Source organism: Microcaecilia unicolor, chromosome 1 (genome assembly GCF_901765095.1).
Source record: "Microcaecilia unicolor chromosome 1, aMicUni1.1, whole genome shotgun sequence".
NCBI classification, from domain to species: Eukaryota; Metazoa; Chordata; class Amphibia; order Gymnophiona; family Siphonopidae; genus Microcaecilia; species Microcaecilia unicolor.
Genome location: NC_044031.1, coordinates 168,981,219 through 169,001,850, shown reverse-complemented (window position 1 = coordinate 169,001,850; position 20,632 = coordinate 168,981,219). Strand labels below are relative to the sequence as shown.

Sequence of the window (20,632 nt, the reverse complement as noted above, 5' to 3'; positions counted from 1 at the left end):
TATATTTATGTTTCTCCTGGGTGGTTTGGATTATTTTGATGCTTTCAAAAAGTAGTGAAGGATACTGTTAGGATGAAAGGCCCACAGATATTCCCCATGGACTCCTAAACAGATTTATTCAGAGGAAAACAAGGATACTAGTGGGGAAATATTCTCAATTTATTTGATTCCAGTGACAGAGAACAGTGTTACAATATTATTAGCCAAAGTGAACAATACAATACAGTTAATAAAGTCTATAAAAAAATCAGCTTTATTTTATATCGCAGCTGCAAAGCTGCTCCAGAATAGGTGCACAGTATGGAGTTAGTACCTTGCAGGTTTATATGTCATCAATCCTTAACCGTTTATCAAAGATTTATATTTGTGTCTAAAGTAACAAAAATTGTTACAGTTAATTGTGCAAACGAATACTGCTGCACTAAAACAACATGGGAAGGTGCTTACCCCTTGGGTTGAGAATGCAATTGTAATCCTTAAAGTCACGTGACTCATTAAATAATTAATGCAGATAGGAATGTAACTGTGGTGGTCGGCTAGCACTAGGAGTCATTCTCTCACTGGTGAAACCCGACTTCCCCTTTTAGTAACAATATTAATCAATAAAACCAGAAACAAAACAAAGCCATCCCAGCTAAATTTTAAACGATTTTAAATTTCCTAAGAAAGCGAATAGGGTCTATATCGGTAAGTATGAGCAGTTTTATTGCCTTCATTGTGTTTGCTTGTTGATTTTGATTTAAGCCTTTTTAATCTCCTTATTAAGTACATGTTGCAATTTTGAAATGTGAAATCTTTTGTTTGAGTTGGCCTATGGTAAATGTTCTAGGTTTTGAGAAAATTACTATTACCATTCCAAACACATGCTATAATGTTCTAATTCACACTGAGAGTCTGGATACCATAGTGCAGTATTACTGCTTTGTTCAGTTCTCCTGGCATCAATAAATCAGAAGCCGGGCCAAAAGAAGCAATGGAGAGACAGTAACCATTTGAAAGGAAAAGTCCTGGGCAAATTTTTCTCTGACTCAGTAGTCTGAACGATTTATGTATGAAGCTAAAGTGCAGCAAGTAAGGGATATAGGGAATAAAATGACAAGAGGTTTGAAAAGTAGGTTTATTGCTCCTTTACACATCTTTCCGGAAAAAAGTTTATTATACATGGTTATGGTTACGTTAATTATTTCTATGTGAAAGTTATTAATCCTTAAAATAGTTAAGCGTGCAAGGTTCATATTGTAAGATAAAAGTTGCAGATTGCATTTTATATTACTGTGTTTCGAAGGAATTGCATCACATGCTAATAATCTCTTTCACATAAATGTGAAACATAAAATTCTTGTTGAACTCCACAGATAGTTATGACACATAGAAAGGCAGACGATCTCATAGAAGGAAAAAGATGTATGTATACCACCACGTTTCCAACTGTGTTTATTTTGAATGTCAGGTCCCAGAATTCTTCCTTAGTTTGGCAAGCACGATTTTTGAAGGGTTATTGAAATAGTACAAAAATATTGTCTGCAATTCTGGTAAATAACACAGCACTCTTCAAGAAATCCCTAGAAGAAAATGTTCTACAGTAAGAATGAGCATTTTTTTAAACAATTAATTACATTTTTATTTGTGTAGAAAAGTAACACATAATGCACAATTAATACAACTGATGTAACACATATATTGTATGGAGCAAACACACACACACACACACAGAAAAAAAAAATAGTTCCCAGTCTTTTTCAGCATTTGTTTGTTTTATCGACAGACCACCACTGAAGATAAGGGTACATATACTGAAATGCAATCTGTTCCTTTAATCTCTCAATGATGTTTTTTTTCTTTGATAGAGAGCAGAAGTAGTAGGCGTCTGAAACAGAAAAATTACCCCACCTTTCACAGCTCTCTGCACACAATAATCCCATTAAAAAAAAAATTTTCTCTAGCAATGATATTAGTCGTGTTTTGACTTTAACGTATATAAATAGTGGGATCCTAGAGTTTTCTGTTATGGGTAGTAAATTCAAATAAGGCCCCGATAAGCAAAGAATAAATTCCGTTTTCACAAATAATGATTGCACTTTCCATTCAATCAAAATAAATAAATAAGTAAGTAAGTAAGTAAGTAAGTAAATAAATAAATAGATTAGGTGAAAAGAAAATGAAACATACGTTTAATTTCCTGTATATCTGGCATAGCTGTTTTCCAAAAGGATAGTATGCATGTGTATTTTTGTTAAACGCAGAATAACATATTTGTATATCAATGTGTAGATTCCTTACTCTCCTCCATTCATTTTACTGTTTAGAATGAAGGCGTGAAAATTCGAGTATTCTAACCGTTGTTATTTATTAGTGGTTTTCAGCATTTTTTTTTTGGGGGGGGGGGTGTGCTTTCTAGATCTCACTCACAGGAAGTATGTGGTTTTACAGGTTTCTAGAAGGCACAAAACATAAGCATCTGGCCTGAAATGAAAAGACACCTTTGCTCATAAAGTAATTTTTTTAGTCTAATCATCCTGAAATCACCATTCTATATGTACTTGCTAGTAGGAAAGTAAACTAATAAAAGGGCCTTTGTTTTGATAATGTTTAACTGAGCTAGAATTTGTTCAAATACAATTATTCATCTTTGTCACTAAATGCATGGGTCTCCACAGACTTAACCCACTAATGGTAGAAGTTACACAGCCATCTGAAATGGGGAGCATTCATAGCACTCTGAAAAACAAAGGATCTTGGTAACAGATTCTTGTTGGTTCTCAGATTTTTCATTGAGCGAAAAATACTGAGTTTCAAATCAGAAATGGGGGTTTTTACTTTGGAGAGCTTTCCTATGCATATTCTTGTCTGGCTTTTTATTAGTAACTATTTCGATATGGTTTAATACCAAATCAAATTAATACTGTCTTTGGAACACTTTGTTCAGTTGTCTACCCTATGTGATATTTTTCTAGGGTATAAAATTGATTTCTGTATATTGTGTATGCAGGCAAAAGCAAGGAAAGTTGTAGGTGTGTTTGCATGCGTGCTTGATCATAGATGCATATCAATACATAGGTAAAATTGTTGCAGTCAAGTGAATTAAAATTAGTCTTTGCATTCAGTGTTATATACTAAATCTTCAACTTTATTAGTAAGCATTCGATATTAATAAAAAGTATAACACAGACCTGACTTTCTACTTCTGTATACAATTCTATGTATGTTATTTTGGAACAAAAAAAATGAATATAACATATAGCGATAACATATATTTCACAATGCACATAAAACCACATATCAAGACACATCCTTAGATTGTTTGTAGTCATAGGATTGTGCATTTCGGTAACTTGACGAACTCTTTCACACAAACACGAATTACATTTGTTTGCTCCTGAGCCTTTTCACAAGATAGGCTTCCAGAACTAAAATTGTTTCCAAAAGAAATACCAGGTTTTATCAATGTTAGGCTTTCCATACCAGTTTGACCTATAACTTTGGAGCGTGCTAACATTATGCACACGGTTTTAGTTTTCAATATTACTTTTGTGTTTGTGCGCCATTCTTGCACTAGTTAAAGGAGTTCATAAACTTTGTTTTGTTTTATAATTTATAGACAGAATTAATTGGATCTTGTGCACAGCAGAACAGGATATGCCAATCTGTAGCAAATGTTTCCCTTGCGTTTAGCCGAGTGGATGCTTACCTTTTAACTAGGGCCATGAGCATGAGATGGGAGGAAAACTAATCTATTCTAATGTGCAAATGCAAAAAAAAAAAAAAAAAAAAAAAAGATTATAGACATAGGTATTGTATAGTTTATGCTACAGTATGAAAACTCATGACTATTCTGTTTACACAGTTGTAAAGTAATTCTTGATAAACAATGTACAGTTAAATAATGTCCATTTAATCAAAGAAAACCATTCACGGTCGCATATGCACAGAGTTTAAATTGCCAATATAGTAGGATAAGCTGTGTTCACTTTAAGTTCCACGGTTTTTCAAGATCCTAATAAAATATAATGGAATATTCAGAAGTAAGGCAACGCATTAAAGCTAAGAATGAATTAATGCATCTTGTATTCACATGTCCATTTTTGAGAACTCTTGGAAAATCCTTATTCTGAAAAAAACAATGAATTTGAAATAAAGATAGGTTCTGTAAGTTCTGTAAAGTATAGTTCCCGGTTATCATAGAAAGAAATTTCACTTCTCATGGTTCTTCAAAGTTTACTTTGTAGTTAGAAATGTTTACTTTCGAATCCATGACATGCGTTGTTAAAGTAGTGGTGTCATTTGGACCATGAGCACGTCGATTGAAAAGACCTTTACCTAACAGTCTGTATTTAGGGCTGAGAAGATATATCCCTGACTTTTGATGATGATTCATTGCTTCGGTCTGTCCCAGTATGGTGGATGTTTATGTTCTTATGTTCCGTAAGTTCTGTTTCCTCAGGACTGAAAGTTATAAAGCCATTTTCAGCCTTCCGTGCAAAGTAATAGGTAATTGTTTATCTGTACGTGTATACTTGTGCTTTTTTCACATCTGCTCCATTATCCATTAATTTTCAGTTCCATTGTTGCAGAACAACTTTTTGTTTCGGCTTCTTTAGGGAGACTTCAAAGGCATTCTGTTTAAAATGTTCATTAACTCATCCCATGCCATTAATTCTCACTGTTGGTGGAATCTCAGTATAATAAATATGTAAAGCAACTTTTTAAAATGTTATAGCAGAAGTCTGACCATTTCTGCTCACCTTAACTTTGAAAGTCTTAGTGATTATAACTGCCCACAAACGTTTCTCTTTTGTGAAGCATAAACTCAGTCCCAGTTTGAAAGTGATTCTTTCACAGACAATTTTAAACATATATTGTGAATACTGGGCTAAAATATCAATAGTCTGATATAGACATTTGTAAAATTAGAAAATGATCTATATAGCTGTGTTCTAGAAGTCAAACTGCTCAATAGGGAAACTGTGTTGACAAATCTTCATCTAGAAAAGAAACGATAGATGACCTATGCAAGCCAAGTAAGACTGGGAAAGGAAAAGAGAGGCAATAAAGATTCTTGAAATAGGCTGTTTCCTTGGAATCTTGCATAAAAATGAGCTTATACCAAGGCCTCATACTGGAAAAGAAGCATGTGAGTTATTTAAAATAAAATGCAAAGGCCTTTTAGAAAAGTGACTTATTTGAAACCGTCACGTCTCAAGTATAGTAGTAATTAATTACTTTTTTGTCTTTAGAAATAACTACACAAATTCGATTTCTTGTAGAAACTTTGGTAAGGTGTTTACAGGGTAACAAAAACTCTCCAAAACTAAAATAACCAAGGAGAGGAGGGCAAAATAGTAATTTATGCAGTGTACCATATCTTCCAGTAGATTGACATGGAAGATACGTGTGTTCATTCTGATTCATATTTTTTTTCATCAATGCAAACCTATAATTTGGGCATCACTCAAATAGTTATATAGGAAATGCGTAAGCCCAGGTTTAACCAAGAGGGTCTCTAAAGACTATGCAAAATTCAGATCCACCACACTGGAGTTATGCACATTCTTTCACGAGGACAAACATCAACTATACTTAGAAGAGACTGCTTTGCCTTTGTCAGGTAATTATAGGCCTTTCTAGTTTTCACAGTTGTACTGATGTAATGTGTGGGTGTTGAGCATGGCTCCAACAATAGCAGTATAAGGAAGAGTCTGGGGAAGGATCCTAATCAAACCAGTCATTAAGGCTTTCCTTATAAAAGCATTGCATTTAGGATTAATTTATCTTTCAATTGCAATCTACATAGTAGTGAAACAGAGATAATACTCACGTTTTAATTCAAAAGTCAGCTTTTGAGAATCACTAAAAAAGTTGGTGAAATTAGGTAATACGAAAATAATCAATCTTACCTCTAATTACACAAATGTTCAATGATGTAAAAATGAAAACATATCAGCCACATCTCCTTATTTCCCTTTAAACTCTTCTTTACTTGTATACTCGGGACTTTAAAGGTAGAAGACTTGCCTAGGAAGAGTTCCTTCACTGATTCCCTATTTCAAATAAAAGGATTTAAGTTGACGTATGACCACGTGAGCACATAATACAGCGCATTATTGTGGCATTCGGAGCGGAGACCCAGGCTGGCTTCGGCTGTGATTACGTTTTTCCAGTTTCTGTTGAGAACGAGCGCTTTCCTTCCACCCCCCCCCCCTCCTTAAGAGCTTTCCATTTCGATTGCAATATTTAGTCCTTATGGAAAGATTTTTTGCAAGCCGAGGGGACGAAATGCTTCGTTAAAGGGATGGACTTTATTTTAAGGTATATCCGTTGATTGTTCATTAATATGGTGAGTTATTGCTGTTCAAGGCAAAGGTCAGTAGAAAGGCTTAAGGGTGTATGGAAATCAAGTCTAGTTTCCCCTTTTGTTTCTTAGCTTACTTGCAGACAACATCGCACTAAAAGAATACGAAACAGATAGATTTTCACGTTTGGTATTTTAGCTTTGTTTCTTTGTTAACTTTCAATGTGCTGTGTCCTAACTGTGCATTTTTTTTTTGTGTGTGTGAAATGACATGAAGGACCAAGCGTGTGTTAAAAATATGTTTCATAGCTAAAAGAAACAGAAAACCAGATGTGTTTTATTACTGAGTGTGAGCGATTGATATTGAAAGGCTAAATGCATAGTTCTGCTAGGTTTTCTTCTATTTTTCTTGTGATAGTTATTTGCCTTTAATTTGCCATCCTGCATGCCTTGTTCCTAAATTAGCACAAAGGTTCTGAACTACTGAATTAAAAAAAAAAAAAAACAGCAACCCACGATGGCCTTTGTTCATATTCTTTGCGAATTACATAAAACTGAACTATTAGAAATCAATTATTTGATGACCACTAATTTCCTATACCTCCAAATACCATACTGGAGAGCTTTAGTATTTAAAAACTAAAAGTGATAATAAAGAATGAATAAGCCTTGGACTCAAAACTCTTTCGGTTCAGATAGTAAAGAAATGCCTATCTAACTCCTGTTTGTAAAAGGACATTAATAGTCTGCTATTTGGGGAATTAAAACGTATTTTAAATAGCAGAAGAAGCGAGAGAGTGCCTTGTGTTATACAAAGGTCCAAATGTTATACACAATTGCATCCATCAGTGGGTTCAGCTTTGGAAAAGGTCAGAGTGTGGAGGTTTGATTTATGTATCCAGTGAGTTGGGGCAGCAACCCTTGCCAGCTAAAGCTGCTGTACCACAAGCTTTAAATGTTGTCCAGTTACTGAATAGTTATTGCACAGAAATAAAGGTTAATAAAAACAAGCAAAAAATATAACGTAATATATTTTTATTGGATTAAATACATTTCTTGACTAGTTTCCGCAGCCAACATTCTCTTCCTCAGGGTAGCTACTGGCACTATTTGTAATATCTAGGCATTATTATGTAATACTCTAACAAAATCTATAAAATAACACAATATTACCCTAGCATGTCCTTTTATTGGGTATCTAAAAGTCTTTAATTGCAAATAAGAGGGTTTGTGGTTGTTATCCAGGAATAAATATTTACTAGTCTATATATGGATTTTGTTATGGTGAGGCTTTATTCAAAGAAAAAAATATAGTATTTTCCTTGATAACTATGATATAGAAATTTCCCACAAGAGGGATCTAGATAGTTTTTGTGGGAAATGAAAAAGGTTTCCTTAACTAATTATAGCAGCCCCATATACATTGTTGAAAGTGGATATACTTTCAATAAACAATGCACTATTACTGGTATAGGTGCTTAACTGATTAAAAATCGTCTTAGAAAAATCGTAAAAACATTCTTGGGTTTTAATTGTGGCTCAATTACTTGTCAGCATTTTTCTGTGATTTATGACCCATTTTGTGCATTCTGACCCAGTTAAAGCACTCATAAATAATAAAGTTTCATTGTGAAGCCTGCTAGATCAAGCCTAGGTGCCACATTATTAACAGTATAGTGCGTTTGTAAATACCAACCACATAGCAAGAAAAAGAAAAATATTTTGTAGTAAAATACTTTGTAGTTTTTGCATGATTAGAAAATACATATTGAATGGCGTTTCAGCAATATGTTTAATTTAAACTTCATAGTGTATTATTTAAATCGGAAGTTAGCCTAAGTCCGACTTCATCCTCACTCATATTTTTGGATCAGGAAAATATCTTCATTTTTTAAAATTTGTATTTTTGCTATATTGGAATTTAAGTCCAGTTTTTCCGCCATCTTCGATTTTCTCGATATTTAACGACAAACAGCCTTTTGTAGGTATGTGGTATATATTTTTTTGACAGAACAAGCTATTTCAAATTATATGTTATATAACGATTTTTTTTTATTAAGGCCATCTACATTTTGGTTACATAATAAGGAAATACTGCAATTGCATCTATAACAAGCAACAATATGATTCATTTACTTTATCAAATGTTTTGAAAAAATACAGTTAACATACTTAAAATCCCCCTTTAAAGCATTAATTAGAATACACAATGCACAGCACACACACAACAGACACATAGATGGTCCTACATTTCTGCACTTGCTAATTACATTAATAGCAAACGGCTACAATATATATGATTGTTTCCATAAACATTGAATCTCAATGTGTGGGCCTATGTAGTAAAATCACAGAAAAAGAAACGCATATGGCCTTACAATAAAGGAAGTTTCTTTTCCAAATCAGAATTCAAAATAAAAGCATTACGAGGTTTAGCAAATGCTATCTTCCCGTACCTCCAAGTTTTTAAAGAAGTAGACAAAAGGAAGAGTCCTGCCACTCCTAGTGCTTAAATTTCTTTGCTCTTGCGATTCAGCAGTTTAAAAACAAAAGTGGTGGGGTTGATTATTCACCACAGCAGCTTTTGGTCAAATGGAACATTAAAAGGTTTGTTTGAAAAAAAAAAATGCATAGGCGTGAATTTTTGCCCCTTCTTCCCTCCTACACTGCCTTGTTCCCTCTTTCATGTTGTACCATCCCAATAAGGCAAAGGAAGCAGTGTTTTTGTTTTGGTTTAGTGCTGTTTAGAGCTTTGCTACATAAAGTCATAAATCTTGCCGAGTCATAAATGACAAAAAAAAAATGGTATGGTATGCATAGTAGACCACAGTGGCCTCATAGTTTTGTTTTGTTTTTAATTTCTGGTTTTCTTTTCATGCATGCTTTTTGTATCGTGTTGTTTTTGTTGTAAGGCGACATTTGTTCTTTTTCTCTTCTGGATAAGGCACATTATAATTTATTTTAACGCCACAGTTAACCAAATAACACATATATTTTGAAATAATTTAACATCTTTCTTTTATAGGGGATCCTTTAACAATATTACTCTTATTGGGTGCACTTGTGACCGGGAACAATTGTTTGTGGTTGTTGTTGCTGCTTGGCGGGGAGGAGGGATTTTTAAAGTGCAGTCCTAAGGCTGAGAGAAAAATATTTGTTTCAGGATGTTTTATTGTTTGTTCGTTTGTTTCGGTTTTGTTTTCCTGATTATATAAAACATAACACAATCTTGAAGAGAATATTGACGATATAGTGTTTCCATGAAAGGAGATGTGAATACAGTACAGAGGTGGATTCATACACACCCTGTAACCCTATCTTTTAGGAATTTTGTTAGTGTATAGACTTATGTTTAGTTAGAGAATAGCTCATTTAAAAACGAAAAGATCGTTAAGACTGACCCTTTGTGAGATCCGCTTCTCTGTTCATTAGCATAATTTTCCTGGACTTTAGTGACGCCTGGGTTCTGGGAGATCTGGCACCCCCTCTCCTCCCCCCCCCCTTCACTCCGCGCCCTCCCCATTCCGCAGACTTCCGAACAAGGGAGACTCTGTTTTGGAAGCAGTCTGTTAGCTTGTAATATTCGTAAGAAACATACCCTTTTTTTTTTCCTGTGGTATTACACTAGGAAAGCCCTGTGAGTTGATATATCTTATCTCGGTGACCAGGTCGCCCTCGAGTAACCCTAGGGGTTGTCCAAGTTGAGTCAGACATTTTTTTTTCCCTTCATCTCTCTCCGAGCAGTACGTTGCTCCCATCTTGCCTTTACTTTCTGCTCGGTGCTCCAGGCTGATGCACAGACTGTACAGTACAGTAGGAGAAGTTCCGGGTCCTCCAGCAGATGTAGAAGTGTTTTTTTGGGGGGAGGATCTCGGCGTTCTATCGATTGTATCGCCGAATGCCAGGATTGTATGCCGTGTTCCGCGTCAGTCGTCAGAAGTAAAGGTAAGCAGGCCAGAAATCCGCTCGCACTCCTGAATGGCGGAGTTTATGTCCCAGTGATTTATGACCGCAGACTTAAATCTCGGTTCAAGAAGAGTTCACAAGCTCCAGCTTCCTTTCAGTCAGTGACTGATACCCTTAGACTTCGAGTTCAAGCTGTTTTCGCCCCTCTTCTCTGAAGTTTTGCCTTTATCTTTCATGAAATCTTGAGGAAACTACCTCTGTTTTGGTGTTCGCTTCATCCGAATTTTGCCAGGCATAGGAAAGACGGTTCAGAAACAATGCCCCAGCTTTCTTTAATGAAACTGACGTGTCTTTGGTAAACGTCTGCAATGTTGTCTTCCAAACTGCTGTTGCAGCATCTACACCTCTTTCATTGCTTCCGGCGCTTAGGTGAATACAAAAAATGCCTTTGATATAACAAATGGAGAGAGAGTAGGTGGTGTGATAACTCTTACTGCCCAGCTTTTGACACTTGCCTGTAAGAAAGTACAATTTAAAAATACCTCCTACAGGCAGCCAAGTCCCTTACATCTCGTTGGGGTTTCAAGACTTTGCTCTACAGTTACCTACAATTCAAATTTTACATTTTTTGAGATGCAGCTGTTCCCTGTTTCTCAGTATTTACTTTCATCTTTATTTTGTCTTATAGATATATCACATAGTACATTGAATAGGCTGTGCAATATAAACTTCCAAAATATGGAGAATTTGCTGACTTTCCATTTTTATGCTTGAGAACTTGCCTAGAAATATTTCTCTCTCTCTCTCTCTCTCTCTCACACACACATTCTTAAATCAAGATCCGACTCAAGTGTCTATAGGACTCTAGTTGTTAGTAAGAGTTTAAATCAAGTCCTGAAATTGTAATGCGTTTACTGAATCATTCAATTAAATGTGGCCTGAGGTGTCTCGCTAAGCGTTTTCAGACGAAGTCACTTAAAATATTAATAATTCATTTTGGAATCCTGTGCACAAAAATGAGTTTAAAAGGAATTGCTTTGTATTTTTGTGACTGTTCCGTCGGTCTGTTTATCTATCTGTCTAGCTCGGTAGATGAAGTTGCATGAATACTCCTGGGCCTCTTAAACCCACGGATTCATTCATTTTATGGGGTGTTATGGTTTTTAATTATGGAACTGGAGAATTAATTGTGTATGGCTTCCCTAAGATGATCATATTGTTTTTTTTTTTTGCAATACAGAAACACAAAATACTGGTGTTCTTCTTTTCCCATTTTTAGAAGTATATCAAATATATAATGTTGATAAATAACAAAGAACTACACTGCTAAGTTGCACAGCCACATAATCTTACCTAAGTAAAATGAAGGGTTTAAAGATATATGTATGTATTTATGTATGTACAGGAATGCAGATTTGATTAGATTTCATCTTTATTTCTACAAGCATTAGAAGAAAAACAGCATTAATGTAAACATTTAAAGAGCCATTTTTGACCTGGTCACAGAGGGGTTTGAGATCGGTCTTGCTCTGGATAGATTTGAAATTGCAGACTTTTCGTCTGTATTGTCATATGTTAGGTTTTGCATAGCTGCCCCCACATTTATTAGAAACAAATCCTAACATTGGCTATTTTGGGAAGAACAGATAGCGCGTTCATACAAGGATTCACACCAACTTGGAGAAGTATTTTATCGTTTGCGTTTCAATCCCCTCTCTTCGACCAAATGACCCCCATACATCAAATTGCATAGCAGTTTCTGAGACAGAACCTATTATCTTAAGGTTGGATGAAAAGTTCAAGCCGTGGTCATGGAGATGAACGCTGGTTTTTCAGGTTTGTGATGTTTTTGTTTCAATCCGTCAAGTTATAACAGGTAGAAGTTGGTAGTGTATACGAAAACTGTGGCGCTTACATATCATTGCACCAGTTTTGATTTTTGATGCACTTTAATAAATGTTTAATTATTTCCTATTGTTTTGATGACCCTCAACTGTGCCTCGCACTCTAAAAAGAATATGAGTTATTTATTAAATTATAAGGTCCTTATTTTCTTCTAGAGGATGATACCAATAAGTCTTCTCCTTCTTACTCTTGAAAAAAAAAACACAGTGCTATTTTCATGAAAGGCTTTTTGACATACTGATTAAATTATTGCACGTTGGAAACTTGTAAGCAATACACCATCAGGGCCCCAGCACTTTGGTTCCGTTCCAAACGACAGCTTTACAACTTATTCTGAGTGTTTCAGACTTTATGCTGAGTAAACGTTTTTTGAATGCGTCCAATATTTGTTGATACACCTTTTCTGTTTTACATAAAAAGATAGCTGGGATATAGGCCTGTAATAAAGCCCTATAGCAGTAAAGCAAACTGAGTGCTGGAGTCAGTGAGCTCAATATTCCCCACATGCTCAGGTTTAGCAAAAATCAGCCGGTACCGAGTAAACCTATGATGTCTTTATTATAGTTTTCAAAGCAGTATATCAGTGTCAAATGTTTACCAGATATTCTAGAGTTAAAAGAAAAGCGTCTTCAATTGTTTACACATAAATATGTTGCTGATTTTTTTGTAAACAGTGATATATATATATTTTAGTTTTCTGTGTGTCTTGTTTCACATTTTAAAATACGACTGTATTGTAAGAAACAGTTATGGTTTGGATTCCTTAAAGAAACACGTCCAGTAGTGGGAACTGCACTACATATTCAAACCTAAAGAAATATGGAAACAGGACATAGTTAAATACAAGTTTTCTTTGATCAAGCTTATCTGTATGTGATCTGCAAATATCCTACCGTCCTCCTCCTGTGCTAAATGCTAAAACTTCCGTGAATCGGTTTATAATGTAAATCCCTACACAGCACCATCCCCAGCTGCAGTTAACCAAATATTTGTAGCTGCAAGTAAATTCAAGCAGCTTTTATATCGAACCCCCCTTAGCCTCAGGCCAAGTCATGCTGCTAAATATTGCTGACCGCTTTTTCTTTTATGGCTTTCATGTCACTTAGCTATTGAAAGTAAGATGGATTTGTACTATTTCTTCACTATAGTGTGCTTTTTGTACACCCTAGGTCTATCGTAAGAGGCCATTGGAGGAGAAACGTCACGTGACAGAGGGGTGCCAATGTTATTCTTTACGGGTGTCAAGACCCTGTCAGTTTGTGAAATAAATATTGGGAAACAACGAAATGCAAAAAGCGACCTACTACGACAGCTCTGCAATCTATGGTAGCTACCCCTACCAAGCAGCAAATGGTTTCACTTATAATGCCAGTCAGCAGCAATATCCTACGTCTTCATCTCTGGTGGAAACTGAATATCATCGACCCGCTTGCTCTTTGCAATCACCTGGCAGCATTGTGTCCCACCACAAGGCCAATGAAATCAATGAAAATTGCATGAGGACCATCAATAATCAATCTAGTCAGCCCCCAACAATTTCAGATCAGCCAGAGCGGCAGCCTACTGCACAGCCAGTGCTACCACCAGCCCCCTCTGTCTCACCACCTCAAAATGCCAGCAGCAATCCTGCCTCAGCCAGCACTACCAAGTCTACAAATATTACATCACCCACAATGTCTAAACAAATATTTCCTTGGATGAAAGAGTCTCGCCAAAACACTAAGCAGAAAACAGGCAGTTCCAGTTCAGGTAAAGAAACTGTATTTCAATTCTGAATTTATAGCCTTTGCTTTCAACCTATAGAAAAACCCTAGGGCCTTCAAAGGCTAAAACTGCTGTTTTCAAAATGTTGAGTCTGTCTTTAATCTTTTGACAAAATCTTGGGAAAAGAGGACCCTTACATTATAAACTTATTAAAAAGAGTCCACTTTTACCAAAGGGTGCTGCTTACAGCACTGATCATGGAAAGACTGATTATTAATATACACACTTTCACCTTTATTTGAAGTATTTGTTGCCTCTTTGTTTCTGAATCTGGCAAACAAAATTACAATTATAGTCCTCATTAGTGTCTCTTTAGGATAAATAACCCAAAGACTGTATATCTTCTAATCAAGGTTTTTCCCTTGATACAAAGGCATGGAGTTTTTCAGTGACACAGTTATAAGTAACAAAACTGACCTGCCAGTTTGGAAATATACCACAAAAGGAATATCCTACCATACAGGAAGAGTTGAATTTTTCCTTGTTGCATTCCTCTAATTCCTGCTACATGGTTACTGATTCCCATTTCTAACCTGAAATACAATTTAGAAAAATCTTATCATTATCCTAAGCAGTTGGGTAGTTTATCAACTGAATGTAAACAACATGAGTCTTAAAAGTGCTATACAAATACAGTGGTACTGATAAAGCAAGCACTAACATTAGTCTTCAATCATTTTTACGTGTGCCAATATCGTATACAGATAATTTTATGGTTAGACAAATATATTTTTACAGGTAAAATAATTGTTTTTACATGACAGAGAGCACTATAGCTGAGACAAGGAACTTTTCCTCTCACCTTCCCTCCCCCTCCCCCCCATTTCCATGACAGTAGGTGTGGTAAACATAATGTTACAACCAAATATGTTCATTAGAATTTGTATAGGACCCTGTTTTCCAAGTCCTTGTCTCATTCTGTACCTAATAGAAATATAAATGGAAGGGACAGAGGGAGGAGTTATTTTTGATTTAGCTCAGGCCTTTTCACTAATAGTTCAAGGCTAACTACATTCAGGGTCTTTACTCTCCTCCTGCAGGTACTATATATTATGCAACATATTTAATAAAATAATTACTTTAAAATATCAGTATTAGCTAGATTTCTCTAATATTGCCTATTTCTATAATGTTTAGCTTTTTCTATAGGCTTTTATTCCTGGATCTGTTTCTTAATTGACAACGATACATATTGTTTCTAACTTTTTACTTTTCTTTTAAAATAAAAGGTATCCTTCTCTGATGACAATACCCTAATTCCTGGTTTTGCTTTATTGGTGCTCCTTATCAGTTCATGCTACATACAAGGGCACTGAACCACTTCTTAAGTTGGGGTGAGGGTGGGGGTGGGGCTGAAGAGTGGGAGTGGGAGCAACCAATCAACCTTCATAACTGCTCCCTAAGATCTCAAGTTGCCCCTATGGGCAAAACGTTGGCATGGTCATGGTCTACCTCATTCTGCTGCCTATAAGGCCTGAGCAGGATTACAGTAAGGTTCAACACACACATTCAAATTTGCTAAGACTGATAATAGTGGGAGTGGCTAATTAAAAAGAAAGTACAAAAGCATGAGAAACTGATGTCTTTTCAGAAATTAATTTTAAATCAGTACCACAAAGAAGGTCATCATGTTTCTTGTTTTATAATTTCCAATGGATTTATCTAAAACAAAAAATTGAAATATTGTTCATTTAATAGCAATGTTTTCCAAATACATGGCTCAGTTATCTATGGAAGTCACTTTGGAAGGCTTGCATGATTTTCATGCATAAATAATTAGTTTACATGTGTAAAATATGGAACATATCCAAGCAACAATTTTAGAAAAGCTGTTCTTCTGTGTGTCCAAAGCATCCACAAATTATAAAAAAATGTGTGATCTGACTGTGGTTTGGGTGGGCCTGAGACTTATGCATTTATTTCCTTCTGTCATAAAAACTAAAAGTCAGTATTTGCATCCTTCCACTGCATGCATATCAGCTGAATACTCTTGCAAGAGTGATGGGGAAGGGGGAGGAGAGGGATGAGAGTTCACCAGGGTGACATTAAATACCACCCTATTTTGTAGTTTGGTTTTTCCATTGGCTCTCCTTAGATGCCCAGCTTTGTAAAATCAGGCACTTGCTCATGTAAACTTTAGCCTTTACAAGGGCAAGATGTAAATTTACTGCTTGGCTGTGTAAGCCATTAATTAAATATTCAAACCCCAGTTATGCCTATCGTCAGATACAGACATATTTCCTGTGGTCTTGCAGTGCTTGTTTCTTTGTTTATTTATTTATATTACAAAAGGTTCTGTAACCAGCAGCTATACTTTGCAAAATTTGAATATTCTGAGTTGGATGTCTCTCTCCCTAGACAGCCTATGCAAAATTGGATTTTAGTGTTTTAAAATATATATCACCCTACATAATTATAGCTAACATAAAGTATAGTTATTACTTATTTTGGTATCTTATATCTAGCAACTTTCTATTTTCAGTCTTAACTAGATTGATGTGGGACAAGAATATCTTTTAAGAGGAAAATGATTTCCATTAGAACTGATGTCAGTGGGAAGGTCTGAGTTTGAAAGTTACTTATTACTTGTAATTCAAGTATGTTAATTGGAAAACAGTGTGCAGTGAACATGTACTCTCCATCTGGGAAAGCAATTGTGAACTGTTAAATATATTACCACATTCAAGGCAGAAGTATTAGGAAAAATGGCAGTTCTGTTCAAAGTTAACATCATTATATTCCTTTGTTGTGTTGGTGTTTATTTCATTCCTGATATGCTAGTATGTAAAGGTTTTGAAAATACTTCCTATTTAGCCACTACCTCCATTATGAATCAAAGAAGGTTGGGACTGGCTGTGTTGATCCTTCATGCTACTATGAATTTTGAAATAGGCACAGGAGAGAATAGTTTAATATAAAGTGCCTTATAGTTCAGCAGAGTGTGAAAAAAGTAAGAGACAAAATATACTAGGCAAAAGAAAAGTGATGTAGGACACCAAAAGAAAAATGACAGAATTTGATAATCTAGCCAATGTATCTAGGTGTAATTGCACTCATATTTTCAAATGACCAAGCAGTCAGGGAAGGTCTTTTCTTCTTAGAACATCTGATTGCATATCAGGATTTTGCACCTTTAACCAAATTTTATTTTGCTTATTCATATGACCCTTTGTTGTTTTCTTCATATCTTCTTGGACAGTTGAATTACACATACATCTTTGCTTTTTAATTTATCCAGGGGAAAGCTGTGCTGGTGATAAGAGCCCTCCAGGGCAGGCCTCCTCCAAAAGGGCTCGCACAGCCTATACAAGTGCCCAGCTGGTAGAACTGGAAAAGGAATTTCACTTCAACAGATATCTTTGCAGGCCAAGACGAGTAGAGATGGCTAATTTACTTAATCTCACTGAAAGACAAATCAAAATATGGTTTCAAAACCGCAGGATGAAATATAAAAAAGATCAGAAAGGGAAAGGCATGATGACCTCATCAGGAGGACCATCCCCCAGCAGAAGCCCGGTTCCACCATCAACTGCTGGAGGATATCTAAACTCTATGCATTCTTTAGTAAACAGTGTTCCATATGAGCCACAGTCACCACCGCCATTTAACAAACCTCATCAAAATGCATATGGCATACCTACTTCGTATCCAGCCCCTCTCAATAATTGCCCTCCTCCTCAAAAGCGGTATACAGGAACAGCAGCTGTTACTCCTGAATATGAACCTCATCCTCTTCAAAGCAACAGTAGTTATGGAAATCCTCATATACAGGGAAGCCCCGTCTATGTCGGTGGCAACTATATGGATACCATGACTAATTCTGGGCCTTCCATCTTTGGCTTAACTCATCTCCCTCACCCTTCCACCAATATGGACTACAGTGGGCCTGGTCCAATGACTAGTAACCACCATCATGGACCTTGTGATTCACATCCAACATACACAGACCTTACTTCTCATCATCCTTCTCAGGGAAGAATTCAGGAAGCTCCCAAGCTGACTCACCTGTAATGGACAAGTCACTTGTAATGGAACATGGGTTATCAACATGTTGAAAATACGTTCCACTCTTTCTTTTATCCTTTGGTAACATTTTTATAGTTTATGTGAGGTAGCAATATTTGTTGCTTGAATTGCTCTTTAGTTTTCTCAAGTGTTCTCTTCACTCTTGAACTATCTAGCCTTGTAGCTCCCTTCAGGAGTACTGAAGGCTTTATATTTTAATTTCTACACTTTTATCAAAACAGGGTATATGAACAAATTTTCTATAAAAAAGAATTCTTCAATGTAAATTTGTTCGTGCATTATTTATCCCACAGGGGAGCAATTTACGAATTTTATTGCACTTCTTTTAAATAGCAAGAAAAAAAAAATCAAAGGCGCTTGAACAGGGGCTCCCTGGACAATTATTAATATGTGTATGTCTTTTAGTGTATGTATGCTGGTGAACGTTTGGATTTATTTATTATTTTCTCTTCTAATTTTTTTCACAGAAATTGAATACTCTTACATGTTTATATATTATTTATCCCCATCTATCATATTTATAAAAAATGTACCCCGAATATCCAGGATCTAATATCGAGCCTTGTACCTCGTAGTTTATTGGCAAATCTAGGGACTTCTATTGAAAAAGAAATAAAAAAAAAAACCCCATTCAATAAAAATAACAATGCAATAAAGCCGAGAGAAATTCAAAATATGAATAAGCTATATCTGTGCTTGTGACGTCCACCAATACTGAATATTCTGTAAAGGTTAAATTTTAAAAATTTGTTTCTATGGTTATACATTCCTTGCTGCTCACGTTCTGATAAAAAAAAAAAATAAAGTTTTTATTCTGAATAACAAAGTGTAAAGAAAATTTTATTGGCAAACCAAGCAGACAAGAAGAATAGTACGAAATCCAGTTGTACTGAAACTGGAATTTACAGATACTCATAACACAATAAAAGAAAATGCATTCCACATGCTTTCATGAGGTCCTTGTTCAGAGTTAAAGTCCTTATTTTTCAAAGACCTTCATTGTTAACTTATATATATGAACAAAATCTCAGAAATAGCTCTATATCTCCAAATATCTCTGCATATAGTCCTTCCATGGGAGAAGAAGTTGGGAAAATAAGTCCCTCTGTGGTTAAAAGATTGTTAATAAATGATTGCACAGGACAGCATGCGCGTCTAGATTAGCAAACAATACTGTTGAGGAGTTACCTATCCATTTAAACTGGGTGCTAGACATGTTTCACTGACACATTAATTTCAATCCAGGAAAAAAAAATGTAGCTCAAATACTGGTCAAAAGCAGTAGTGGTGAAAAATCTCTACTGAGAATTTCGATGCTATTCATAGCAGTGGGCGAGAGAAAATCTGGTTGCAATTGAAAATGGAGAGAAGGCGGTTGCTGCAGAGCCCAGAATCCTGATTGTGGTAAAGCGCCATGTTGGGTTAATCTCTTTCAGGCTTCAGGCTGCAGCCCCCGCTCAGAAACATCCGTCCAAATGGAAAAGGCTCCTTTTTTTCTTCTGCTCTGAGAGCTGTGAAAGGCACAGAGATTTCTACTCCCACAGTGTTTCTTCCAGTGTCAAAATGCTTCAACGACTGCAAATGTGCTAAAACAGAAACAAACAGAAACCCTAGATAAACCAAAATTAAATTAGGAAAGAAATCTATTAAATATGTCAATGAGTCTTAGGAAAGCATACATGTAATGCTGGTGCGGTATGCAAAGTGCAAATTCAAAAATTAGATGCTTATTGCTCAAAATAGAACAAAGGAGGCAAGAAAAAATAAAAATAAAAAGAGCATTCATCGAATACAAGTAGTTTTTACAGAAAGTAGCCTCATCCAAAATTATGAAAGGAAAAAAAAAAGATAATTTAGAAAATGTGATAATTTCTTGTTTCCATCACAGACTGAAAATGAAAGAACCTTAAAATCTCTGCCTTGCTACCAGTGATAGCCAGGCAGACATATATATAGGTAGAAAATGGCAAAGGGATAGATTATAGAAAGATAAAAGCGTATCTACAAAAGATAAATGAACTTTGCACACTGGCTACTACCTTAAATTTCCTCTTTTATACTGGCAGAATATGCGTTTACATATGAATTCGCAAATAAGCATATCAGCCAATTTATTTCGCCAATCATATTTGCGCATCACAAATACCACTGTATCTTTAACATGATTTTCGAACAATAATTCTATCTACCATTTTGTATTTTCTCAATTGCGATCAGTTGCATGTGTGTGCAATTATTTATGCATATACATTTAATTACCATCTTTATAATTTAATGCAGGAAAGGCCGCCATTTTGTTTATAATCTTAAAAGTTAGTAAGGGATAATCTATACTATTAATGTGGTTTAAAATATGCCACATGTCATTTTGTCAGAATTCACACACACACACAAAAAAAATCATAATCTAGTATTCGGATTGGTCTTAAACATGCTGAAAACACATATCTGCAAGAAGTCAGACATCAGAAATGGCAGCGCTTATAATTTTAGATCAGTAAAAACATCGCTTTTTGTGGTTATATAACACAATAATATAAGGAAAAAAATTAAAATATTATTTAAATTAGTTATTTTAGCCCCTTATGTTTCTGTTTGGCTTGTAATCTGCGGAGAATATGTAAAATTGGCGGAATAGAAGTTAATGTAAATGATTAAGGATATAAAATATATATTTTTTAAAAAACTGTCTTCCTCTATAGTGGCTTAACCTTGTTTTACATTTGTTTACTCATACAGATG

The 20,632-nt window shown here is 35.4% G+C and overlaps 1 protein-coding gene across 5 annotated transcripts in view; it reads left to right on the top strand.

The window, feature by feature from the left end:
* The window catches only part of HOXA3 (homeobox A3), a 50,157-nt gene extending 31,477 nt beyond the window's left edge, over positions 1-18,680 (top strand). For 3 of the 5 annotated variants that reach the window (XM_030202317.1, XM_030202327.1, XM_030202344.1), the window contains 2 exons: positions 13,270-13,849; positions 17,103-18,680. In XM_030202317.1, coding sequence (XP_030058177.1) covers positions 13,387-13,849; positions 17,103-17,875 — 1,236 coding nt within the window. In that variant the 5' untranslated portion in view covers positions 13,270-13,386 and the 3' untranslated portion in view covers positions 17,876-18,680. Of the gene's footprint in view, positions 1-7,348; positions 10,235-11,714; positions 12,032-13,269; positions 13,850-17,102 lie in introns of those variants that run through there. The other 2 variants (XM_030202335.1, XM_030202352.1) reach the window with 2 other exon arrangements.
* Positions 18,681-20,632: the final 1,952 nt, after the last annotated feature.